Genomic DNA, 26,510 nt, shown 5'->3' with positions numbered 1-26,510 from the left:
GTTGTTACTTTTTCTACCGTTTACTTAGCACCTAGTACCAAATATAAGGTATACAAATGACCTGAGAAATTTGTGAATTAGATGCTGCATAATTTTTGTTGGCTTGGTCGGAAATGAGGGTGGTCTGGGTAATTGGGAGGAGCCGGGGTGCTCCACTCTGCACTCTGGCCCTCTGGGACCAGTGAGCCCCCAAACCTGGCTTCCTAGAAGGCAGCGCACCAGGATATGTCCCCTGTAGTCTGATTTCCTTTCCTGGGGCCATGTCTGGGGGGTCAGAAGCAAAGTGTCCATAGCTGAAAAGGTTAGCTTTCTGAAGGGGCTTGGAAAAAGTCTCAAGTGTTTTGTGGAATAGCAACTGCATCATTTTAGTCATGGGGTGGGCTTTATAGCCAAAGAACACATGTAGACACCGTCCCTGCCCCTCAGACCCTCAAGGTTTGTGGTTGATATGTTAAGCTCTCTAAATGGATTTCCAAAGGAGGACCGCAAATTTTTTTTTCTGTAGTTTTATTTTATGCATTTTTTTAAAGCTCCAAAATTTTAATTTTTAATTTTTTTTTTTTTAGTTTCAGGGGTAGAATTTAATGATTAATCAGTGGCATATAAAACCCAGTGCCCTCCTTAATGCCCATCACCCAGTTACCCCATCCCCCCCCACCTCCCCTCCAGCAACCCTGTTTGTTTCCTGTAGTTAAGAATCTCTTAGGGTTTCCCTCCCTCTCTGTTTTTATGAAATCTTGCCATTTGCAATGACGTGGATGGAACTAGAGGGTACTACGCCAAGGGAAATAAGTCCGAGAGAGACAAATACTGTATGATTTCACTAATATGGGGAATTTAAGAAACAAAAGAGATGAACATATAGGGGAAGGGAAGGAAAAATAAGATAAAAACAGGGAGGACCACAGGTTCTTAAATTGGTCTGGGCAGTATCTCCCCAGTGTCCTGGAAGTAGCTGTCACGTGTTGGCTGCAGCTAGTCATCTGAATGTTTGACCAGGGCTTAAAGGATCTGCTTCCAAGATGGCTTTGAGCATCATAGAGCTTTGAACAGGAGGCCTCAGTTCCTCGGTGGATGTTGGAAAAGGTCTGAGTTCCTCACCACGTGGGTTCCTCTACAGGACTACCCGAGGGCCTTCATGACACGGCAGCTGCCTTCCCTCAGAGCAAGTGGCCAGAGAGGAGAGCGCAAGCAGGAAGCCACAGGGCCTTCTGTGACCCAGTCTCTGAAATGACCATCCCTTCTGCTTTCTTCTCTTCCTTAGGAGTCACTAAGTTTCTGGGGAGGGGCATTAGGTTCCACCTCTTGCAAGGAGTACCAGAGAACTTGTGGATGGATCTTCAAAAAACCACCATACCTACTAACAGCTTGGGAGAATGATTCGGTTCAGTCGACCTTTGTAGATGTGTACTGACCATTCTACCTGCTAGAGGCTGTCCTCGAGATCCCACTGGGTTGCCTAAAGTTTACCCAGGTGCCGATTGGCTGCTGCCATGTCAGTGGTGACAAGGGATACAACAGCGTCAAGGGAGTGCTGTAACCACTATGGATTGGTTGGAGCCAGACGTAGAAGTGCAGTGCTTTCTCTGCAAAATCAGCAGGAACAATGAAGTAAGATGTTACCCTCTGTTGTCATTCTCTTGCAGTCTCTGAATGTTACATGGTAGGAAGGTTAATACAAGTTTCAGGGCCTCTGGGGAGTTGTAAAAACACCATCTGCAGGGCAGAGTCAGAAACTGGTAGTCTCTAAAGAATGATGGTGAACAAGTTGGCTCTAGCTGAAGTGGGTTGGTAGGGGCAGTAAGTCTGGTATAGAATATAGAGTTGATTGTGACAGTAATGTTGTATCCTACCAACAGGGTGACGTGATCATTTTAGAAGGTAGAGTCAGAGACTTTAGATACGTTTCCTTTAAAAAAATTTTTTTTTAGAGATTTTATTTATTTGAGAGAGAGAGACAGAGATAGCGAGAGAGCATGAGTGGGGAGGAGAGGGAGAAGCAGGCTCCCTGCTGAGCAGGAAGCCCAACGTGGGGCTCGATCCCAGGACCCTGAGATCATGACCAGAGCCGAAAGCAGACGCTTAACCGACTGAGCCACCCAAGATACCTATTTACAAGTAGATTTTATGGGTCCAGACAAATTGTAACTGTTCCTCAGAACAGTCCTCAGCCTGAATATAAATATCTCAGGTATAAAACCCAACCTAGTGTTATTCCATCAGGAGATGGAGAATGAAGTACGCCAACTAAGTGAGATAGTCTACTAGCCCACTAGGATGAGGTGGTATGATGGTAGGTCAGAAATTAAATTTGGTTTATTCTCACTTGGGAGATCTCCTGCATCCAGATGTGTCCCTCGGAGCACTGGAAACACCTAAGCCTGTCATTGCCTTGGACCGCAGGGTCACAGTGTAACATTGTATTGTGTAATTTGGCCATCAGGAGCACATGCAGATCATATTCAACCCCTTGAATTTTTACTTCTGACTGACATTTGGTTAATCAGTAGATACTATGTGTCTAAGCACTGGGGATACAACTGTTAAGGTGTTCGGGCCAGAACGCACAAGCGAGAAAGTAGTAGAAAATGAGGTCAAAAAGGAGAAGCTAAAAGGGAGTAAATGAACTAGGTTGTGGAGAGTTGACATATTTATCACAGATATTACTGAGGCATGTTAAAGGAAACCTCTTCATCCAGTAGTTTTAGGATCTCCCCAAATTAAGGGTCACTCCCGCCTCTGTGGCAGATCTTACTAGATTTTTTTAAAATCACGATGAAATTAATGTCAAGATATCAAAAGACAGAGCGCGGCCAAGAGAATTTCGCTGTCCCTGTATGTGCCATGAGTTGCAACGCCAAGCTATGTAGCTGGATATCCTGCCCACTGCTTGGAGGTGGGGGTCTGCAATTACCTGTCTAGTCCAGGACTAGAGCTGGCAAAAAGAGAATATGTTCTCACCCGTTTTTGGGTGCTTTTCTTCCAGGCCAGAACTGTGGGTTTCTGGTGAAATCCTTATACAGTTTTCTTACCCAGTGAGGGCACAAGACAGATACTTCCTTTAACAGTAATCTTAAAATGCAAAAAGTAAATGCCACCAGGGGAGACTTCTCAAAGGGAATCTGAAACCTTTCCATGTCTCCGTGATTTGTGGAAATAGGTCTCTTATAAGAGACTCCCTCCCCACCCCCGACTCGTGCTATTCCCTAATTCAAAACAGAAGGCACTGGGTGTTAATAATCCTCTCTGCTTCACCAGAGAAGCGGAAACATGAGAGGACTCTGAACTCTCAAGTGTGGAAGATTTTCCAGAGTCCCCTTCAATAGAAACAAACCGTGAAAAGGGTATTTAAATGAGTTTTTTATGGGGTGTGTCCGCAGAATAAGAACCTGTAAGGGTTTTCACTAAAATGGGAACAAGTGCGCGTTTCCAGGTGGTGGAATATTGGATCTTGCCCCTCCTTTATATCACGGGTGGAGAGTGATTTGTCTTAATTATTGTTAACATTTCACTGTTACTTTATCACCATTATTATTATTAATTTTATTGTTTTAAATAAATGGCAAGAGTGCGGGTGGCCCCAGTGGGGCCACGGGTCCCCAGGGAGCCGCCCGGCGCGGCCGCGCTGCGGCGCAGGGCCTTCTGGGGGTTGTAGTCCACAGGCTTCTTGCGCATGCGCTCTGGGCACAGGCGCTCACTGCGGGCGACATTGTCTGCGGCGCTTAGGTGAGTCCGGCCCGGACCGCACCCGCTTCGGCGGCGTCGGGGGCGATGGGGGTGGAGGGTGTGTGTAGCTGTGACCCGGCCCTGTCGACGGGTGGGAGGAGTTGGAAGCGGGGACTGGTGGCCAATGGAAGAGCCTCCTCGGCGGGGCGGGCTGTTGAGGGGCTCGCCCAGCATTCCCTGGGAAGAGGTGGGAGAGCTTGAGCTCGGTTTTGGGGGGACTGACTCCGGTAGCGCCGCTGCAGGTTTCGGGATAGGGGCTGTGCATCCCCGCGTTGGGGTTGGTGTCAGTCTTGGAATGTGCATCTCTGGCCCGGGGCGGGTTGGCTCGGGTTTGGGGGAATAAGTGTTTGGGCCGAGCGTCCCTGACTGCGGAGAGGGATTGGCTCAAGCACTTCATCTCCGAGTATGGGGGACTGCTTGGGCTGTACATTCCTGGCATTGGCAGGGCGGGCAATTCGGGCTCAGCAGCCCTAGATTCTTGGAGTCTTGGATTCTGAACCCTGTGTTTGGGATTTGGCAGCCCTGACTCGGGGGTGGGGCATTTTGTTCCCCAAAACTGGGTTCACTTTTGGTGGGTATTGAGCCAAAAGATACAACCAAGCCCAAAAATAGGAAAAGGAAGATTTTTACTTGCAACAAATAGAGGGGAGCACGGGGGGATATTTTCCAAAGCAGTGTCTCCTGGAATAACAAAACTGGGGACATTTTAAGGTAACGGTGCATACATATTCATGAAGGGGTCTGTGCAATGGGGAATTCAGCCTGGAATTGGGGGGCAAAAGTCATCTTAAGGTGACAGAGCCCAGGTCTGATGGAAGTCATGAGGGCTGGCAAGGGTCAGCTTCATCAATTCTGTGGCTCTGGTTGGTCTGGTATCTGGGTGCTCAAAGGGGTTTAGATCCTGAAAAGAGAACTCAAGAATGTGCTTGCGGTCACTCTTCACGTTTGAATCAGCACTGCGAGTTTTACCATTGATTGATTGTCCCTGATACGATCAGGCTATCTCCTGGCCTGATAGTGGCTGTTTATTCTTATATTCTTTTGTTCCCTTAAAATTATTAACTACTGAGTTCTATTCTGCAATTTCAACGTATCCCAGGAAGTTCTTTGAGGAAGAAAGTGTTTTGGACAAATAGTGCCTGTCAGGCTTAGATCTCAAGATGACTGGGACCTAGAATGACTAAAATAACTTTTCTTATGTCAAGAAGCTATGTCTCATCTTTCTTGGGGGACCCCTAACTCTTTCTGCTTACATCTTGATTTTTCTCCTCTCTCTAGTTAGAAATCTGAATACAGTTTAGAGAGAACTGCCCCAAATTATTAATCCCATCCTCGCCTTGCATGCTGGGAGGCAGGGAATGCAAACTTTGAGGCTTATAACGCAGAGCAAATGTCAGATTGTTCGATTGCAGTCAACAAATTAGAAATTCGAGCACTGACTCTACATTTGATAAAATTAGAGAATTTATGTTGTTTTAGGTGTAATATTAGCACTTTTAAAACTATTTCATACCTTTTAGAGTGACATAATGAAGTATTTCTGGATTAAGCCATATGATGAATATGGTGTCAGGGATATACTTCCAAATAATATGCAAGGATGTGGGGAGGGGTAGAGGTATAGTTTTTTTTGTTTTGTTTTGTTTTAATTTTATTTATTCATTTGAGAGAGAGCACGAGAGGGGGGGAGGGTCAGAGGGAGAAGGAGACTCCCTGCTGAGCAGGGAGCCCGATGTGGGACTCGATCCCGGAACTCCAGGATCACGACCTGAGCTGAAGGCAGTCGCTTAACCAACTGAGCCACCCAGGCGCCCGAGGTATAGTTTAAACAAGAGTGACCATGTGTTGATAATTGGCACCTGGGGATTCATTGGACCATTCTGTCTACCTCTGCATGGCTTTGAAATTTTTATGATAAAGTATTTTTGAAACAGTTTTCCAGTTAATGAGCTAGGAAGTGTCCTGAGGAAGCATAGAAAGGTTGAATTTACTCTTAGTTGCATATCATATGTGGGGGCCAGATGTTGCAAATTCCCCTTCAGACTAGACCCCTGGGACCTGGGAATCACTGTGAGCTCAGGGGTGTGGTCAGAGCTTCAGGTGTTTCAATGAAACTCTGAGGTTTTCTTCCTTTCGTAATGAAATTGATTCATAGGTGTTTTATGTCTTTTGTCTCTTGCAAATGGGATAATTTTATTTTCTATCTCTGCAAATATAGGTGTGTTTTTCAACGCCTCAAACCTAATATTTCCAAAACTGAGCTCCTGATCCTCCACAGAACTGGCCCCTATAAAACCTTCCCCATTTCTGTAAACGGCAACTCCATCCTTCCAGACAGTGAGGCCAAAGCCGCCACTCCACGCTTTCCACCCCAGATGCAAGTGATCAGCAGATCCCATTGACTGTATCTTCAATATAAATGCAGACCCCAGCAGTTTCTCACTACTTCCACCTCTGCTCCCCTGACCCAAGACACCATCATCCCTTGCTGGGATTATCGTGATAACCTCCTACCTGGTCTTCCTGCACCCCCTCTCTTGCCACCGTTAGTCCATTCTTAACAGCAGTCAGAGGAATCCTTTTGATGCCTAAATGAGATCGTGTCACTCCTCTGTTCAGAATCCTCCCATTGTTCCCATCTAATGAGAGTAATAGCCAAAGTCCTTAAAATGGCCTAGAAGACCGCATACCATCTGGCTCGCATTTACTTTTATTTCATCTCTGATTGCTTATTCCCTCGCTCACTCCACTTCAGCCACGTACCATGCATATTGCCACCTCCGGGTGCTGATGCTTGCTGTTCCCTCTGTCTAGAATGCTCTTTGTACAAGTGCTTGTATTGCTCACTCCCTTTCTTCATTAGGTCTTTGCCTACAGATCACCCCAGTGAGTCTTCTCCTGAACACCCCATTTCACTCCCTATCCCCCTGCCCCATTTTTTTTTCTCCATGGCCCTTACCATTGCTATATCTTCAGTGTCCAGATCACTGCCTGGCAGGCAGAAGGGACTTAATAAATATGTGTTGAACGAGGAAATGCCATCCTTGTTCTCTCTGAGCTTGTAGCCAGAGGTGGAAGATAATTAAGCAGCCACAGTATAGTGCTATGACAGGAGAAATGCCAGTCACAGTGGGTATCTGCCATGGTCTGAATGTTTGTATCCGCTGAAATTCATATGCTGAAACCCTAAGGCCCAACAGGATGGAATTAAGAGGTAGGGCTTTGGAAGGTGATCATGGCATGAGGGCAGAGCCCTCATGAATGAGATCAATGCCCTTATAGAAGAGGCTCTAGAGAGCTCCCCTGCTCATTTCGCCACATGAGGATACAACAAGAAGTCTGTCATCTAGAAGACGGCCCTCGGGGCGCCTGGGTGGCTCAGTCGTTAAGCGTCTGCCTTCGGCTCGGGTCATGATCCCAGGGTCCTGGGATCGAGCCCCACATCAGGCTCCCTGCTTGGCGGGAAGCCTGCTTCTCTCTCTCCCACTCCCCCTGCTTGTGTTCCCTCTCTCGCTGTGTCTCTCTGTCAAATAAATAAACAAAATCTTTAAAACAAACAAACAAACAAACAAAAAACAGAAGACGGCCCTCACCTCATGGTGCTGGCGCCCTCATCTTGGGCTTCCAGTGTCCAGAACTGTGAGAAATAAATTTGTGTTGTTTATAAGCCACCCAGTCTGTGCTAGTCTGTTAGAACAGCTTGAACAGATGCAGACAGTACCTAATGTGGTGGGGGTTATCAAGCAGGGCTTCCTGAGCAAGTAACTCCCAAACCCAGACTGGAAGGATGATAGTAGTAGCAACACAGCGTTCAGACTCTTCGAGATTCCCCAGGATTTGGCCCCTGGTGATGTTCCCAGCGTTATCTCAGCCACCCTGCCCTGCAAGTCTGTGTCCTGGCCTTTGATGGGACCCCAGCACTCCACACGTGTGTTTTTTCACCCGCACGGCCACCATTGCTCATTAGCCTTTTCCTTCTTTGTCAGTTTGGCAAGTGCCTGCTGTTTCTTCAGGCCTCAGCTACCGCTCAACTATCTCTCGAAAGCCTTCCCTGAGAGCCTGGGCCCCTCCCGGGGTGTGCTGCATTCCTATTACCTGGGTCTTTGTTCGGTTTTGTGGAATGTCTGTTGCAGTCCTTCTCACGTTCCAGTCAATTTATTTGCCCGCCTCCCTGACCCCTAGTTTGCCCACCTTGAGATCAGGGACTGAATTTTACTTTGACATCTCGAACACTTAGCAGGCAGCCCAGTACACAAGAGCCCATGCGTATTGACCGGTCGTTGTACGCTAGGCCCTGCTCCGAGCACTTCCCATGTAATGACTTACCGAGTTCCCACATGACACTGAGAAATAGGTTCTCTCAACATCCTGTCTTGTATACAGGAAGGAACTGAGGGACCAGGAGATAGTTTGCCCAAGGGCACACAGATGATGAAGCCAGGCCTCAGGCCCAGGCAGGTTTGGTTTCAGTCTACTTTTCAAAAGATTTTATTTATTTATTTAAGATAGAGAGTGAAAAAGAATGAGAGAGAGAGAGAGAGCGCGAAAGCACACAAGAGGGGGGAGGGGCAGAGGGGAGAAGCAGACTCCCTGCTGAGCGGGGAGCCCAATGCAGGGCTCGATCCCAGGACCCGGCGATCATGACCTGAGCTGAAGGCAGACGCTATCAACCGACTGAGCCACCCAGGCATCCCTCCCCCCCACCCCGCCCTTTTTTAACAGCTAGGCTCTGCTGCCTTATCTCAGAGTCAGCACTGAATGTGTGGGCCATGCATGGGCAGTTTTCCTTGCACTTTTGATCTCATGATCTGACGTTTTCAGTCAGAGAATTAAGTCTGGCAAAGGCCCAGACTTCATTCATTTGGCACCTATTGCATGCTAAACTTTCCACATGTACATGAATAGTATAATTTCCATTCATCAAGAGCACACGTTACAGGAGCGAAAGCAAAAAGCAACCAGAAAAATTGCCGTACAATGTGAAAAGTTATAGTGGATGTCGGTACAAGATCCTGTGGTCTGACAGAAGAAGAATGATCCCCATGGGCAGGGGATTTGGGAAGGTCATTAGAAAAGCCCTGCTATAGTCCTGTACTTCGTAGTCACTTGGACTAGCCAGTGATAGGCTTTGTCATGTTCACCCAGCCACATCTCACTAGTCTTAGGTTTTGTTTGTTTGTTTTTTAAAGATTTATTTATTTGAGAGAGCATGTGGGGGTGGGGAGGGGCAGAGGGAGAGAGAGAGTCCCAAGTGGACTCCCTGCTGAGTGTGGAGCCCCATGTGGGGCTTGATCCCAGGACCCTGAGATCATGACCTGAGCTGAAACCAAGAGTTGGATGTTTGACTGCGCCACCCAGATGCCCCTTAGATTTTTTTTTTTTAAGATTTATTTATGTGGGGGGGAAGCGGCAGAAGGAGAGAATCTTCAAGCAGACTCCCCAGTCAGTGAGGAGCCTGACATGGGGCTCGATCCCATGACCCATGAGATCATAATCTGAGCTGAAACCAAGAGTTGGATGCTCAACTGACTGAGCCACCCAGGCACCCCTAGTTTTAGGTTTTTGGACAGGCTTTCTGAGGGTATGACTGCTGTGCACATTTGTGTAAGTTGGGTTCTGCACAAGGAGACCACACTGAAACTGTGCCATTCACATAGAATACACACACAGTTTTTCAGTAAGTAGCTGTAAAAGTGTTTTGTTCCTTTGTTCTAACAGAAGCAGTATATTATAATAATTCTCCAACAGGTGGGAGAAAAGCATCTCGAGGAAGGGATGCATTTTTCTAATCAGTCCAAAGGCAAATTGGCATGGACTAGAGACATCCCTGCCTGCAGTCCTGCCACGGCCCTTAGGGCTGAAGTTAGATCTCATAGAGTCCTTTGGCTCAGATACTCACAGATCACAGATACACACCTTGTCATCATCACATGACATTTACTCTCACACACATGGAGGAAATGGTCTTTATCCTTTTCCCCAGATAATTACACATGATTGCTAGGTACATCCAGAAGAGTTCAGGTTAGTCTCTCTCGTCAGTCCTGAATCCTCTAGAAATTCTGAGAAAAAGAGCTAGGAATCTGGAAGCAGGATTTTGGGGAGAACTTGGGGCTTATATTTCCGATTGTGTTTGTGGGCAGTTGCAGTTCCAGATTCAACTGCTGCTTTCCCCTTGGGTCCTCTTCCCCTCAAGAGGTTGCTGTGGGCACCTGGTCTCTGACCTGCTGCAGTGACTCAGATCAGAGTGATGATCGGTTCAAGTGAGCGAGAGGAGCATTGTGGGAGAGAGCTCTGTGCACTTGGGCAGGTGGGGGAAAAACAAGGGTCTTGGAGCATCATGTGCCACATTCTCTCAGTTCCCCACCTCCAGATCCACTTCACCTTTCCACCCTGCCATCTGCCCTGAGAGCCCGCCACTGCCCTCTGGCCTGGTTGTCCTCGGCCAGTGGGAAGTCACAACAGGAGAGTTTGGAGAGAGAGGGAGAGAAAAGAGTGAGTGGGAGCATCTGGTCCCCCCAATTCTCTCTCTGTAGGCTGGCTGCACTTCTCAACAAAAAGTTACAGTTCCCATCAGGGACCTTTTGCACACTCTGTTCCAGGCCCAGGAATTGCCCTCCTATTACCCCTTCAGGCTCAGATATAGTAATGGCAACTGCCTGTCACTCCCCAGCATAGTGCCTTCTCCCCCATGGCTTCCTTACGCCCAGCCTACACCCCTGTAAGTAGTCTGTTTATTAACTGCCCGCCTCAAATTTGAATGTGCCGTCTGGTTCCTGCCAGGGCCCCAACTTTAAAAAGGCAGGGAGGGCTTGAAACCAGAAATCTGGGAAACCAAACTGCCTCCCACATGTGTGTGGGTGCATGTGTGCACGTGTGTGCATGTAAATCAAGCTGACCCATTGTTGACTCTCAGGAGAGAACAGATTTCTGGAAGCAGAGAGCCTGGTGTGCTTGTGTCTTTGCAAGAGCATCTAGTGTATCAGAGCTGATTCTATTTATGTGTTTGTTAATCTCAAACACTGAGTGCTTGATAAATGGCAGGATCTTTACCGGGTACAGCAGATAAAGGATGAAGGCTTGGTTGTATCTTCGGGATTTATTGGTTTTTTTTGACAAGGTTAGGGAGAAATGTTCCTTGGTAGGTTTTTTTTTTTTTTTTTTAAGATTTTATTTATTTATTTGACAGAGAGAGAAATAGTTAGAGCAGGAACACAAGCAGGGGGAGTGGGAGGGGGAGAGGCAGGCTTCCTGCTGAGCAGGGAGCCCGATGCGGGACTCGATCCCAGGACCCCAGGATCATGACCTGAGCCGAAGGCAGACGCCTAACGACTGAGCCACCCAGGCGCCCCCTTGGTAGGTTTTAACGATTATGAAACTATGTGATTGGCCCTGTGCTAAGAGGTTTAGCAAATCTTTGTTGGAGCCCAGAATAAGGGTGATTAAGGCTTTCTACTAAAGGCAGGGAAGGGGAGGGGAAAGAGTGAGGGTTTGCCAGGAGTCATTTCATATTCTATTAACCCAATTCGGTCACCCTGTAAGCTGCTAGAACATGCCATTCACGGGTGGCCAGCAAATGGGTGCCAGTTGGAGAGCTACTTGCTCTATGACCAGATAACTTCAAGAAATTGAGTGGAAACATTTAAAAATTGGTATAGCAGTTTCAGTAATCGTGTGATGATTGATTAATAATTTTTTAATGGGCCTGTAATTTGTATGCCTCTCTATTTTCTTTCTCTAGAAATTTCTTCTAAACTGTATTTTACCAAAATATCAGTCAGTGAGAGATCGAAAATAACGGTGAAAAGAATATTTTTTTTTAGTTTTAAGAGAGCATTGTTGGAGAGAACAGAGACCTGGTTTTTGGTTTATATCTTTTAATCTTTGAGATTCCCACAGTGCCTAAAGCAGAAATTTTATACACTAAGTTTCTTCTGGAAGGTCAGAGGCAGAGTTTATCAGACAGGAAATAAACACCAGAGTCAAAATAACTTGAGAAGAGCTTAAAATAAAGGGACAATTTCCAAAAATGCAGGCAGGGTGTGGTCATCAAGAAAGGATATTGCAGTTTCCCAGATCTGGTCATAGCAGGGTAACTTACTCTGCCTAGGATGGAAGGGCTAAGGGAGGAAGCAGTTTGCAGACCAGGGGAAAGATTTGAGACAAGGGCCACCAACAGGCGCTGTGACCTTCGGTCAGGGACATGAAACAGAGCCAGTTCAAAGCAACCCCCAGGGAAAGAGCTAGGGGAATAAATACTCCGACTTCACTTCTGTCCCTTCCCTGGATCTCCTGCTGACTTTCTCTCTTGGCTGAACTCAACCGGAAGCTGGAGGGCAAGGGGATTCCCTGATAACAGGCAGGATGGAGAAGAGAGTTGAGTGGATGTGGAGTCCTAAGTTCCCATGGCTTTGGTCCACCTGCGGTCCTAGACAGTTTCTAGTTCAGGAGCCTGTGAGCTTTTCCAGAGCAGAGAGCATGTGCCTTTCATGTCATAGGTATATCATCAATTATTTGCAAGACTCATGGGGCCCCAGAGGATAGAACAAGGGCTGGGGAGAGATCATTTTGGAAGCCAAGAGTTAAGATCTGAGCTAACTGAAAGTTCTTCAGAGCAAGTCTCACATGCGAAAGTGGACTCAGAGGGAGGGCCCCCTGTCATCCTGAGATCCCTGTCCAAGTCGGATTAAGGGGTGCACTTGTCCTGATGAGCACAGGGTGATGTATGGAAGTGTTGAATCACTATATTGTGTACATGAAACCAATATAACACAGTATATTAACTAATTGGAATTAAAATAAAAATTAGGGGCGCCTGGGTGGCTCAGTCGTTAAGCGTCTGCCTTCGGCTCAGGTCATGATCCCAGGGTCCTGGGATCGAGTCCCACATCGGGCTCCCTGCTCAGCGGGAAGCCTGCTTCTCCCTCTCCCACTCCCCCTGCTTGTGTTCCTGCTCTCGCTATGTCTCTCTCTGTCAAATAAATAAAAATAAAATCTTTAAAAAAATAAAATTAAATTAAAATTAAAAAAAAAAAGAAATTCTGGAGCCTCTTTTCCAGAGTAACTAGGATATAGGCGATGCCAATACATTCACAAGTCTGAGAAAAAGAAAAAGTGTGGCAGTTTGGACCCAAAAGCTTGGGGAGTGATACAGGAGTTATATGGGAATCCGGGTGGAGTGGGGGCAGGGGACAAGGCTTGAGGAGGTGGGATGGAGTCTGTTGGGAATAAGAAGAGATATCTCGGGAGAGAAGAATGTGTGAGAAAATTGTACAGATCGGGATAAACCAGGATTCGCTCACGGTTTGTCAAACCCATGCTCTCATGGATTCTTTCTTTGCAGTTCTACTTTCTCAGGATCCTGCTCCTTCCATGAGGAAGACAGTATGACTAAATTCCAGGTAAGTTTAGTTTTCCTTTCTCTCTCTTAAAGGCCATGTCCTTTCAGAGGAGCTACACACCTCTGTTCTCTGAAGGGAGGTCACCCATTTTTGAGGGATGGCTCCGTGTTAGGCACTATGCCTTGCTCGTAACAGCTGTGTGAGATTGGTGGTGTCACTCCCTTTGCAGAAATGAAGAAACAGGCTCCGAGATGTCCAGATGTCTAGTTCGGTGCTACTCCACATGAGGTTTGCGCACAAGTGCCAGTCCTCGAGCTGCTTGTCACTGAGAGATCAATATAGCAATCAAGAGTAAGAGTTCAGAAACTCTTTTTCAAAAAGATTATTTATTTTAGAGAGAGAGTGGGTGTGGGTGGGGGGAGGGGCAAAAGGAGAGGGAGAGAGAGAAGCAGACTCCCCGCTGAGCATGGAGCCTGAGGTGGGGCTGGATCCCACAACCCTGAGATCATGGCCTGAGCCGAAATCAAGAGTTGGTCGCTTAACCGACTGAGCCACCCAAGCGCCCTGCATTCAGAAACTCTTATAGAAATGTAGTATTGCCACAGCATCTGAGGGCATGGTCGGTATATACATGACCACACTTGGAGTAGCGCTGGGTCCAGTACATGTAAGCGGCAAGATTTGAGTGTGGATGTATCCATCAGGATTCAACCAGTGAAGCAGAAACAGTATGAGTTATATATTGAGATTTGTAAGAGGTTTATTTTATGAGACAGTGGGGGCTGGGCAAATCGGAAGTCCCAGGGCAGGCTGGAACTCTTAGACACAGACTGATGCTGCTGTCTACAGGTATAATTTCTTCTCTTAGGGAAGCCTCAGTTCTGGTCTTGAGGCCCTTCAACTGATTGGATCAGGCCCACCCACATTATTTAAAATAGTCTTCCTCCAAGTCATCTGATTATGGACTTAATCACATCTATAAAATATCCTCACAGCAACACCTAGATTAATGTTTGCTTCCATAATGGGACTGTAGTCTAGCCCAAGTTGATGCATCAAAAAGGCCATCAGAGGATAGAACAAGGATTTTTTTAAATCATGAAAAATGTTTTAATTATGCAAATACACAAAAAGAGAAAATAGTACTATGAATCTCTGTGTGTAGTACCCATAGTTCAGGTTCAACATTTTGCCACATCTGCTTAATCTATCTCTTTTTCACTTTCCTTTTTTCTTTCCCAAAGAATTTTATTTTATTTTATTTTAAGATTTATTTATTTGAGAGAGAGAGAGGGAAAGAGACAGAGAGAGGCTTAAGCAGATTCCACGCTGAGCCTGGAGTTCAACGCGGGGCTTGACCTCATGACCCCCAGATCACGACCTGAGCTGAAACCAAGAGTCAGATGTCCCAAAGCATTTTAAAAGAAGACCCCGGATAGAATGTTACTTCATTTTATATCGGTTTGGTTCTGAGCTCATTACTTTCTTAGAGTAGCTTGTGTGCAAGCTAAAATAAATGAGCTCCCACTCATTTCCTCTGCCTGGAAACCATCTTGCCTGAGTCCACACTGAGTCCCATTAGGTACATTTTCCATCTTCTACCTTACTGCCAGCAATTGTTTCACCAAATGTTTCACACTTTATCACCCAGGCTACCATTTTTCCAGCCTCTGATAACAGTTTCCCCAAGTGTTGCCTCTTGGTCCCAAAGTCAGTGCCAGAGATATTTATTTGGTAGCGGTTTTGTATTGGTTAGCATGGACGTGTTGGGTGCTGGCAGAGCAAGGAAACAAATGGAAACATGCAGGTTAAGGCCCAGGCTTAGAACTGGAACAAGTCATATGGCCAAATCCAAAGTCCAGGGGCAAAGAAATACACGCAGGTCCTTGAGTGGAATTGGGGAGCATGAGGGAATTTTGCTAATTGGCAATCTAATTTACCATACACCTCTATATATTTTAGTATGTATTTCTATGGAAAATAAAAAAAAAATGGCTGAGATTATCAGTAATTCTTTGGTATCATCTAATACCCTGGCAATAATCAGTTTTCCCCGGTTATCTCAAAAATGCCTCTTTTTGGTGTCGTTCAGTGGGTTCCTCTAGCTATAGTGTTTCCTATACGTGGGAGCACTGAGTGCTTGAATAAATTTAGGTTCCAGATTTTACAAGAGGACTTCATAGATGGTGCTATGTGCCGAGAAAAAGATTTTAAAATCTTTGATTGTATCTATATTAGTTTATCAATTTGGTTTATTAATATTTTTGGACTGTCCTCATACCTGCATCATATGGCAGTTTCTGCATAGGATCCCAGCAAGGGATCCGCCCAGCTGCAAAGGGTGGTGGGAAATGGGTGTTTTGTCTTCCCAGACAGTTGAGGCCAAGAAGGGAGAAGGGGCTTAGGCTGGGTGAGCCTGCATTCCGAACCCCTTCTCCCTAGTGTCTGCCCCACATCGGCTGTCGGGTATCTGTACTTCCTGGCTCACTCGCTCCAACTCCATTTTGTTACCTCCCACCGAGGAAAGCAGTGCCGCTAAGATATACTGGGTGGTTTAGGAACAACTGAAACTTATTTTCACAGCTCCGGAGATTAGGAAGTCCAAGATCAAGGATCCGGCAGATTTGGTGTTTGGTGAGAGCCCGCTTTCTGATTTATAGGTGGTCATCTTCTTGCTGTGTCCTCACATGGCAGAAGGGGTGAGCTCTCTGGGAAGTCTTTTACGAGGGCCCTAATCCCATTCCTGAGGCTCCACTCTTAGGACCTAATTACCTCCTAAAGGCCCCACCTTTTAATACTATCACCTTGAGGGTTAAGATTTCAACATATGAACTTTGAGGGGGACACAAACATGCAGTTCATAATGCCCCTGCTAGTTTTTGTTTTCAATAATTGTCAGGTTTGGGTGATTGAATAATAGCTAGTAATAAATTCTTTGTGAAATATGTTGTAACTACTCACAACTTTGGTTGGCAGCATTTTCGAGGTACAGAGGCTATTGAGAGGACATATGTATGACTATGTAACTGGGCAGGGTGATAAGTGCAGTGATAGCATTTTATTTAAAAATTTACTTTTTGGTCGGGGCTGGCTATTAATACTAGATTATTTTTCCCCTCAATTTTTCTTTAAAGATTCTATTTATTTATTTGTCAGAGAGACAGAACACAAGCAGGAGGAGCAGCAGACAGAGCGAGAAGAAGACTCCCCACTGAGCAAGGAGCCTGATATGGGACTCGATCCTGGGATCCTGGGATCACGACCTGAGCCGAAGGCAGTCACTTAACCAACGGAGCCACCCAGGCACCCTCCCCTCAGTTTTTTATTTTGAAAATTTTTAATTTATGGAAAAATGGAAAGAGCAGTATAATGTTTAGTCTTCAACTAGATTCACAAGTTGTTAACAATTACACACATATACATAATACACATACACACACAATATCTATATTTCATTTTGCTGACCCAGTTGAGAACAAATTACAGTCATCATTATTCATCCCTAAATACTTCAGTATGTATCTGCTAAGAATAAGGGTGTTTTCCTACATTTCCACATTACTGTCATCACTCAAGAAATTTATATTTTTATTCAAGTAAAATTAACATACAGTGTTATATTAGTTTCAGGTGTTCAATGTAATGATTCAACAATTCCATACTTTTCTCGGTGCTCATCATGATAAGTGTACTCTTAATCCCCTCCATCTGTTTTCCTCACATCCCCACCCACCTCCCCTCTGGCAACCACCAGTTTGTTCTCTGTATTTAAGAATCTCATTTGTCTCTTTTTTTTTTCCCTTTAATCATTTGGTTTTATTCTTAAATTCCACATGTGAGTGAAAACAATATGGTATTTGTCTTTCTCTGAGTGACTTATTTCAGTTAACATTATCCCTCTAGGTCCATCCATGTGGTTGCAGATGGCAGGATTTCATTCCTTTTTATGACTGAGTAATATTCCATTGTATATGTATACCTCATCTTCTTTATCCATTCGTCTATATCGATGGGCACTTGTGTTGCTTCCATATCTTGGCTATTGTAAACAATGTTGCAGTGAACGTAAGAGTGCATATATCTTTCTGAATTAGTGTTTTCATTTCCTTTGGGTAAATACCATGCATAAAAATAAACTCAAAATGGATTAAGGAGCTAAATGTGAGACCTGAAACCCATTAAATTCCTAGAAGAAAACATAGGCAGTTATTTCTTTGACATTAGTGGTAGAAACATTTTTCTGGATATGTCTCTTCTGGGAAGGAAAACAAAAGCAACATTAAACTCTTGGGACTACACCAAAATAAAAAGCTTTTGCACAGAGAAGGAAACCAGCAACAAAACAAAGACAGTTTACTAGATGGGAGAAGATATTTGCAAATGCTATCACTGATAAGGGGTTGATATCCAAAATATATAAAGAACTTACACAACTCCAAAAAATCCCAAATAATCCAATTTAAAAATGAGCAGAGTACACCAATAGACATTTTTCCAAAGAAGACATACAGATGGCCAACAAACACATGAAAAGATGCTCAACATCACTCATCATCAGGAAAATGCAAATCAAAACCACAACGATGGAGTGCATGGGTGGCTCAGTTGGTTAAGCAACTGCCTTCGACTCAGGTCATGATCCTAGGGTCGTGGAATGGAGCCCTGGGTCAGGCTCCCTGCTCAGCAGGGAGTCTGCTTCTTCTCCTTCCCCTCTGCCCTTCTGTCCTTTCCCTCACTTGTGCTCTCTCTCTCATTCTCTCTCTCTCTCCCCCAAGTAAATAAAATCTTAAAAAAAAAAAACCCACAAGGAGATATCATCTTATACCTGTCAGAATGGCTAAAATAAAAAAAACACAAGAAATAACAAGTGTTGGCCAGGATGCGGAGAAAAAAAGAACCCTTGTGCACTGGTGGTGGGAGTGAAAATTGGTGCAGCTACTATGGAAAACAGTATGGAGGTTCCTCAAAAAATTAAAAACAGAACTACCATATGAGCCAGTAATTCCACTACTGACTCTACTGTTTTTTTTAAAAAAATACTTAATTGGGCGCCTGGGTGGCTCAGACGGTTAAGCGTCTGCCTTCGGCTCAGGTCATGATCCCAGGGTCCTGGGATCGAGTCCCGCATCAGGCTCCCTGCTCCTTGGGAGCCTGCTTCTCCCTCTGCTTCTCTCTCTCTCTCTCTGTCTGTCTCTCATGAATAAATAAATAAAATCTTTAAAAAAAAAATAAAAATAAAAATAAAAATAAAAAAATACTTAATTGATACCCAAATGCTCTCACATGTTCCAATAATTTCCTTTTTACTTTTTTTTTTTTTTAAATCTGGCAGCCAATGCTTTTAGTTGCCTTGTCTGCTTAGTCCAATAGAAATAGATTAATATGCCATGACAGAGAAAATATCAAGTCTTGATGTATGAAAAGGAATGAACACCCAGACACTACTAGGCCAGTGTATCAGCACAACCTTTTTGGAAGATAATTTGGACAATATCAGTCAAAATGTAAAATTGCAAACCCAAGTAATTCAGTAGTCTCTGGTCTAGGAATTTATTTTATGGAAATGGTCTTATAAGCACTCAAAGACAGATGTTCATGGATGTTTACTGCAACATTGTGTGACTCTGGACAGTTAATGGGGACACAGGCAATGCAGACAAAAGAAGAGAAACTTGGCCTACCCAAAACTTTGAATTTCTTCTATGTTTCTCATTTCTTTTGTACTAGTAAGGGTCTGTTCAGGACACAAAAAGGACGCTGGCTGTTTGAACAGGAAGAATTTAATAGAATTGTTGACTAGGTTTGGAGTTGTGAGCCAGGTAACTGAGGGGTAAAGAGAGAACTCTACAGTATCATGGAAGTACCAACTATGGGAAGTAACTAACAACCTGGTTGAGGGAACCAAAGGGTGAGATTAAATTATGGGAACTTGGAAACTTAGAAGAGGGGCCTTGTGGAGCTGAAATGCAGAACTGTGAAGAGGGGGGGTGCTGGCCGGCTGGTGTCTCTGAGCTCAGTGAAGAAGCCTAGGGGTCAGGGACCCAGACTTCAGATATCGCTAGGGAATGGGACTGCTGCTACCAGCGGAACATAGCATGGCAGAGGTGATACCAGAACAGGAGGCAGACAGGCCAGGAACAAGTTAAGTCCCTTCTTTCTCCCCCAACCTTGCAGAATCCTTCCTGTGCCCCCTAGTGGCAGAGCCTCACACAGAGCCAGTTCTCAGATTCAAAGTGCAATTTGCAGAGCCATGGTTCCAGCATTACAAAGTGTGGTTTAAAGTGGAGGGCTGGGAGCAGAAAGACAGCAACCTAATGACCAGCAAAGCTTCCAGCTGTGCTCTTCTTCCAGTGGTCATCCGTGGATGATCCATGAGGCGTGTGCTTGGTGTTTCAGGAAGCTGTGACCTTCAAGGACGTGGCGGTGGTCTTCACGGAGGAAGAGCTAGCTCTACTGGACAAGGCCCAGATAAACCTGTACCAGGATGTGATGCTGGAGAACTTCAGGAACCTTGTCTCAGTGGGTGAGGACAACAAGCCTCTGTCCTGTTTCCTCAAATCAGTTTCAAGCCAGATAGAATATTCCAGTTGGAGCACAAAGAGAAACTTTGGCCACTGGTGAGAATACCTGAGAGACACACATGCCAAGGAGACCCCTGAAGTTAGTGAGTTTTAACAGATTGACGTGAGTGAATGGCCTCCTGTGAAGTGTTGGTGAGGAAACCCCTCACATCTTAAACCCACTGGCCCATGGGCCTCCAATACAGTTAGTGAGACCACCCTGGCCTCCTCTCATTTTAGGCCTTCACCTGCTCTCATGTTTCCCAAAGCAAGGTTGATAAAGTTCACACATTACCACGGGCCTTGGTCCCTTGGTTGCTTCTGGAGAAAAACCAGTGTTTTGGGCAAACTATTGTTAAAGGAACTAAACCAGGATCTGGTGTACAGTGAGTGTGGTATAAATGTCAGCTTATTTGCTTTCTTACTGATAAATATCTAGTTTTAATTTCTCAGAGGCTCACATACAGATATGCATTACCTTGGTTTAGTCTATGAGATAGTTGCTATTCCTTCTTTTACAAAGGAAACAACTGAGGCACAGAGTAGTTAAGTAACTTGCCCATGGTCACACAGCTTATAAGAAATATGATGTGAACTCTCCTTATCTGGCTGTACACCCTGTGTTCTGTTTTGTTTTGTTTTTTTTTAGGGAGAGAGAAAGCGTGCATGCGTGCACATGTGAGCGGAGGGGGCGGGGGAGCAGAGAGAGAGGGAGAGAACCTTAAGCAGTCTCCATGGCTCAGCATGGAGCCCAATGCGGAGCTCGATCTCACAACCCTGAGATCATGACCTGAACCGAAATCAAGAGTCAGACACTTAGCCAACTGAGCCACCCAGGCACCCCAAGACCCTTTAATAACCATGTGAAACTAAGTACCACTATGTCTATAGATTATAGATATATAGCTAGTCTGCAGGATTCAACACTGTCAGTGAGTCAGTTTCAGAATTTCCATTCTGAAATCAAGTTACTCTATCATAATCAGCAGTTTTTAAAAAGCAAGATAGATTAATGGACCAGAACACAAAAGAATTTATCAGAGTACATTGCACCTAGTAAGGTAAGTATCAGCTTGTAAAACTTCTATTTAACAGTCAGTGTCTATTTGTGCATACTGGGTCACAGTGCAAATGGTTTTCTTACTACGGATACAGTTGAAACAACTGGAAAACTGCTCCTTTAGGCCTCTTGTGGGTAGCTCCAAGTCCCCCTTTCTCTGACACCACCTCACACACTAACGTCACTCTCAATAAAATGACTCAGAAACTACCTTGAACCAGAAGCCGTGTCCAGATGGTCTTGACCATAGTGTTCATGGCATTTGAAGCCCATTTTAGGGTGCCAAGGGTGTGACCATCCTCTTCTACCTCATCTCCTTATGTTTTATGACTCTTTGGTACAATCTTGCTTCTGTGGGGCCAGGCCGTTGACAGTTCCACATTGCTCATTCTCATAGTCATGGCTATTTGAAATTCTGCAATTAATTAAATAGGAATGTTAGGGAAATGGATTACAGGATCTTAGAGCATGCGACTCTTGATCTCAGGGTCGTGAGCTCAAGCCCCACATTGGGAGTAGAGATTACTTATTAAAAAGAAAAAAGAAAAAAATCACTGGATGGATTATAGGATTTTGGTGGACTTTATCTCTTCGTGGAATCCAGAGAACCTCAGAGAAAAGGATGTCTCTTTAAGCCTGCCTCAAAGGTGTACATGTACCTCCCCCACCAACCCCAGGACCATATTTCACAATATTATCCCTATATCAGTCCCCATTGCTGTTTTAAGTTGACCACATACAGTTGGGCAGGCTGTAGAGAAACATACATGATAATCCTACTTCAAATGACAGTAATGTGAAGGAAGGGACATTAGCAAGAGACAAGATTTGTTGCTTGTTTCCGCAACTTTATATGGTATCTTGGAAGGTCTTTGTGATCCTTTGTGTCTGTCACCATGTCCAGCACTCCCATTATTGTGTTGTACACACCATAAATCTTATAGGAGTCTTCTCCATACTTTTTTTTTTGCTTTGAGAGAGAGAGTGCGAGTGGGAGGAGGGGCAGAGGGAGAACAAGAGGGAGAATCCCAACCAGGTTTCATACTCAGCATGGAGCCCCATGTGAGGTCGACCTCACGCCCCTGAGATCATGACCTGAGCCAAAATCAAGAGTTGGGTGCTTAACCGACTGAGCCAGCCAAGCACCCCTTCTCCATTCCTTTTGTAGCAAAATGATTAAAGGGTTTTATCAGCTGCTCTTATAGGAGGGAGGTGAATCTTTCTTTATAAATTGTTCCCAGGATTTCTTTTGATTTCTCTGCAACATCTGATTTTTAATTGGCAGCTCATAGATTAGAAGTACTGTGATTCTGTTTCCATATCAATAGGAACCAGTGACAGCTTTCCACCCCATCCTACTTCATTTCTCAAAACCTCTGGAGGGATGACTTACTTGTTCTCTTAGCCAAATTCTCTTTCTCCTCATAGGAGACAGGATTAAAAACAACATTTCACATCTTCAGGGAAAAGGGTTGAGTTATCTCTCTCAAGAAGTGCTCTACTGCTGGCAGATTTGGAAACAAAGGATCAGTGAATTAACTGTGAGTCAGGAGTATGTCATGAATCTTCAAGGAAATTATCCCCAGTATTTAGAAGGAGATGTTTCTCTCTGTGAAGAGTGGGCAGGAGTGTCTCTTCAGATTTCTGAAAATGAAAACTATGTAATAAATGCCATTAATTTAGAAAATCAAGATGGCACAGAAGGGAAAGGCCTGACACGAGTCTTTACCCCAGAATCTTGGAAGGGAGCCAACATGATGACTGAGCCCCAGAATTCTCAAGGACAATATGAGAGAATTCATGTGGAAGAGAAACTGTATGGATGTGCTCAGTGTGATGACAGCATCAGTCAGACATCATGTGATCATGGTGATTCCCAAGAATGTAAAGAAGAGGAACCTTGTAGATACACTGACTGTGGGAAACACTTGGCTATGAAATCAACAGCCAAACAACATAACGTGGTCCCTGTGGTACCACAACCTGTCAAATGTAATAACTATGGTGTGGGCTTCATAGATGGTGCAGACCCTCCTGTTCATCACAGTGCTCACATAGAAAAGTCTTATAGATGTGACCAGTGTGGAAAGGACTTTAGTCAGAGCTCAGATCTTATTGTTCACTATAAAGCTCATTCAGATGACAAAGCTTATGAATATCAAGAGTGGGCAGAGGGCTGCAAGCAGAGCCCAGACCTTCCCAGATATCAAAAGGTCCCCTTGGGAGACAAACCCTATAAATGTCTCGAATGTGGCAAGGTCTTCAGGCGCAACTCCTCTCTTCACAACCATCACCGGGTCCACACAGGGGAGATGCCCTATAGATGTGATGTGTGTGGGAAAGGGTTCGGATTTAGGTCACTTCTTTGTATTCATCAGGGAGTCCACACAGGGAAAAAGCCCTATAAATGTGAGGAGTGTGGGAAGGGCTTTGATCAGAGCTCCAATCTTCTTGTCCACCAGAGAGTCCACACTGGAGAGAAGCCCTACAAATGCAGTGAGTGTGGCAAATGCTTCAGTTCAAGCTCTGTTCTTCAAGTCCACCGGAGGCTGCACACAGGGGAGAAGCCTTACAGGTGCGGTGAGTGTGGAAAGGGCTTCAGCCAAAGCACACACCTCCACATTCACCAGAGAGTCCACACAGGGGAGAAGCCCTATAAATGCAACGTGTGTGGAAAGGCTTTTGCATACAGTTCAGTTCTTCACACTCATCAGAGGGTTCACACGGGAGAAAAGCCTTACAAATGTGAAGTGTGCGGTAAAGGCTTCAGTTATAGTTCATATTTTCACTTACATCAAAGAGACCACACCAGAGAGAAACCATATAAATGTGATGAGTGTGGTAAGGGCTTCAGTCGGAATTCAGATCTTCATGTGCACCTCAGAGTCCACACAGGAGAGAAGCCCTATAAGTGTAAAGAATGTGAGAAGGGCTTCAGTCGTAACTCATATCTTCTCGCTCACCAGAGAACACATGCAGACGAGGTGCAATATAGTAGTGAGCCTGGCAATGGCTTTAGTTATAGCTCAGACCTTCTTACTCATCAAAGACTACAGAAGAGGACAGAAACGTACTCAATGTAATTCTGAAAGGGCCCAATCAGGAAAGCAAGCAAGTCTATGTATTCCAGGTGATAGAGGCTTACTCAGTCATTGGGAGGGCTGGGGCAGCAAAGGACAAGGACGCTGCCACCCATCATGTCATCCTGCAGCTCTGAAGCAAGGGTTCTTAAGAGCATTCCAGGGACCTACTGTGGATCTCAAGAACTTCTTCAAAACTCCCATCAACTGTCATATGCTGCAGTGGCAAAGTAGTGACAATTGACAGATGGACGGTTTGTGGCAATGACAATAATTGGAGATCAAATTTCCGTGAATGGATATGCCCAGGAAGGAAATTATAATTGAGATGGGTACAAGTGAGGACTTTAGGCCAGCCAAAATCTGTAGATTTTTTAAAGAGAGTACCCACTAGAAAGATATTCAAAAGAGTGCTCAGAAATGAAACCCATGTTATTAGTGTGGTAAGAATGTTAGTCCATTCTCAGGTTTTCAAATCCATTAGATTTTCTACACAGGGAGAAGCTCTATAAAAGTGATATTTTACGGGCATGGCTGTGTGTTTATCTCGGTGGTTCTATTTCTCGGATCCCATAGAGACTCACATTTCCCAGAAACCCTTGCAGTTAAGAGCTGGTCCATGTGATAGAGTGCCAAGCAACAGAGTATGAGCAAAAGTAATATAAGCTACTTCCAGGCCTGGCCCTTAGAAACATCTTGTGATGTCCTCTGGCCATCTTTCCTGTCATGGTGACCTTGGAGGCTGGATTGATAAAAGGTGGCTATCTGACCTGTGCTGGACTTTGTTTTTCTTGAGTAAGAAATAAACATTTATTGTGTTATACTACTGATATTTTGGCAGTTTATTTGTTGCTAGTATTGCCCAGGCTATGCCAACTATGACAGAGGGATTTAACAGCAACATATTTCACGGTCATTGGAGTTCGCAGAAGAAAGCAACTTTATAATTGAGTTCAAAACTTTTAAGTCGTTAAGGCTATATGTGGCAGTGCAGCTATCTAAAATGGTGTGGCTAGGACTTCTTCAGTGAGAATCTTCATTCATTGGTCTGTGCATAAAAAAGAAATGTTCCAGATAATGCACAGGTGGTAGAACTGTAGCAAAAGTGCAATCTGTAGACATAAATCCCATGCAATAGAAAACTCTGTAAGGTGTAATAATGGGAAAAGTTTGTCAATAAGAAATTAACTAGACTAGATGTCCTGCAGGTAGTCTTAATAAAGTGAATTAAGTAAAACTAATATTTAATGAAGTGGCTAACAACTTACAGAAGATCAAGAGTGTTCATTGTCAGAAGCTGGCACCACCACTTCTCAACAATCTTGTTTAATAAAAATGGGGTTTTATTTTTTTTATTTTTTAAAAGATTTTATTTATTTGAGAGAGAGAGCATGAGAGAGAGAGAGAGAGAGAACACATGAGAGGGGGAAGGGTCAGATGGAGAAGGAGACTCCACACTAAGCAGGGAGCCCAGTGCGGGACTCGATCCTGGGACTCCAGGATCATGGCCTGAGCCGAAGGCAGTCGCCCACCCAACTGAACCACCCAGGCACCCCTATAAAAATGGGGTTTGAGAAGGTGCTCATTTTGTCAAGTTCCTTCCATAATTGTGATTTAATTTGGGATTATAGATGGTTTTGGGAGGAGGAGATATATCCACAATATCTTTTTTCATCTTCACAAATAATGTCTTTTGTTGGTATCTTAGTTGACCTATAGGTTTCTTCATTTGGATCATCTTTTCTTCCTACTTTTTCTTACATTATAATTTCCTACGAGTTATGGTTTATATATGGAACAGCCATTCAAAATCAAATAAAACCATCCCTAAAATGTTGCTTTCTTACTGATCCAGGTGAGCAACAGTGAAACATTAATAAAACCCAGTGTCAGTAAGGGAATGGAAAAACCAGCGGTTGGTGGGAAAAAATACAGGTGCAACATTTCTGGAGAGGAATTTGTCTATATGTATCAAAGCGTATAAAGTGCATTATCTTTGAATTAATAATTCCACTCCTCAGAATTTATCTTTACAGTATAATTGCACAAGTGGGGAAAGATGGTTTCAGAAGGGAATATATTCCAAGAATATTTACAATAATAAAAGTTGTAAACAACCTGAAGATACGTAAAAGATTGAATAAATTATGGTACTTACAAAAAATGAAACAATATCACCATTAAAAATGATGTAAAAATTTCCACATACAGTTTGGAGAAAAAAATCACATTGTAAAAGATCATTACGGATGACCCCTGACTTGATACCCAAGTTTTACAGCACAGAGTAGTACTGGGAGTGGTCCCCTCCACCACTCTACACTTCACTTTTCAGTGTTGTTTCAAGGGTTGTTTGGACTGTTTAATCCAAGTGGGGATATGCATAATGCAGGAAATGCTTTCCCAAAATTATTTTCCTTTCTCTATATTCAGATGCTTGTGATAACAATTTTGTCACTAGACATTCACCAATCCTTAATATGATGTTTTTCCCTAATGGGTTGTGAGTAGAGCTCACGGTGGAGAGGGTAGGTTGTTTGGAGAAAGCAAGTCCTGGTGGAAGATTGTGAGGTTTTGCTTTAGAAAGTTGCTGCCAGAGATGGAAGGCAATGGGCTTGACCTATCACCAGGTGGCTGCTGTAATATAGCTCCTTGCATGGGCAATTACTGTAAATGGACTGTGGGAAAGCCAGCTGTCCTCTTACTACATGGCCTTCCTTTGTGTTTCTGTGCTGATTATTCC

The 26,510-nt window shown here is 44.4% G+C and overlaps 2 protein-coding genes across 5 annotated transcripts in view; both read left to right on the top strand.

Annotated features, from left to right (window-relative positions):
* The window catches only part of ZNF229 (zinc finger protein 229), a 474,727-nt gene that overhangs the window by 19,923 nt on the left and 428,294 nt on the right, over positions 1-26,510 (top strand). The gene's annotated exons all lie outside the window — the stretch shown is intronic.
* Positions 69-24,597, top strand: ZNF285 (zinc finger protein 285). Of its 4 annotated transcripts, none has more exons than XM_031026622.2 (4): positions 69-1,611; positions 13,070-13,127; positions 19,464-19,590; positions 22,116-24,597. In XM_031026622.2, exons 1-4 carry the CDS (start codon positions 1,607-1,609, stop codon positions 23,768-23,770), a joined length of 1,845 nt encoding a protein of 614 aa, XP_030882482.1. In that variant the 5' UTR covers positions 69-1,606; the 3' UTR covers positions 23,771-24,597. The 4 variants fall into 4 exon arrangements, with proteins under 4 accessions (XP_030882482.1, XP_030882483.2, XP_030882484.1 ...); XM_031026623.2 differs by lacking the exon at positions 69-1,611 and adding an exon at positions 3,666-3,726; XM_031026624.2 differs by lacking the exon at positions 69-1,611 and adding an exon at positions 3,743-3,913.

Source organism: Leptonychotes weddellii, chromosome 16 (genome assembly GCF_054177405.1).
Source record: "Leptonychotes weddellii isolate Sample4059 chromosome 16, ASM5417740v2, whole genome shotgun sequence".
In the NCBI taxonomy this organism is placed as follows: Eukaryota; Metazoa; Chordata; class Mammalia; order Carnivora; family Phocidae; genus Leptonychotes; species Leptonychotes weddellii.
The sequence above is the reverse complement of the archived record's forward strand: the minus strand, read 5'-3'. Positions and strand labels throughout refer to the sequence as shown.

Bases quoted from the DNA above. Each gene is read 5' to 3' on its own strand.
- ZNF285 (XM_031026623.2), top strand. From the start codon at position 3,674: ATGCGCTCTGGGCACAGGCGCTCACTGCGGGCGACATTGTCTGCGGCG. The intron at 3,727-13,069 runs GTGAGTCCGGCC...CTTTCTTTGCAG, and splicing joins ACATTGTCTGCGGCGCTTAG to TTCTACTTTCTCAGGATCCT. The intron at 13,128-19,463 runs GTAAGTTTAGTT...TTGGTGTTTCAG, and splicing joins ACAGTATGACTAAATTCCAG to GAAGCTGTGACCTTCAAGGA.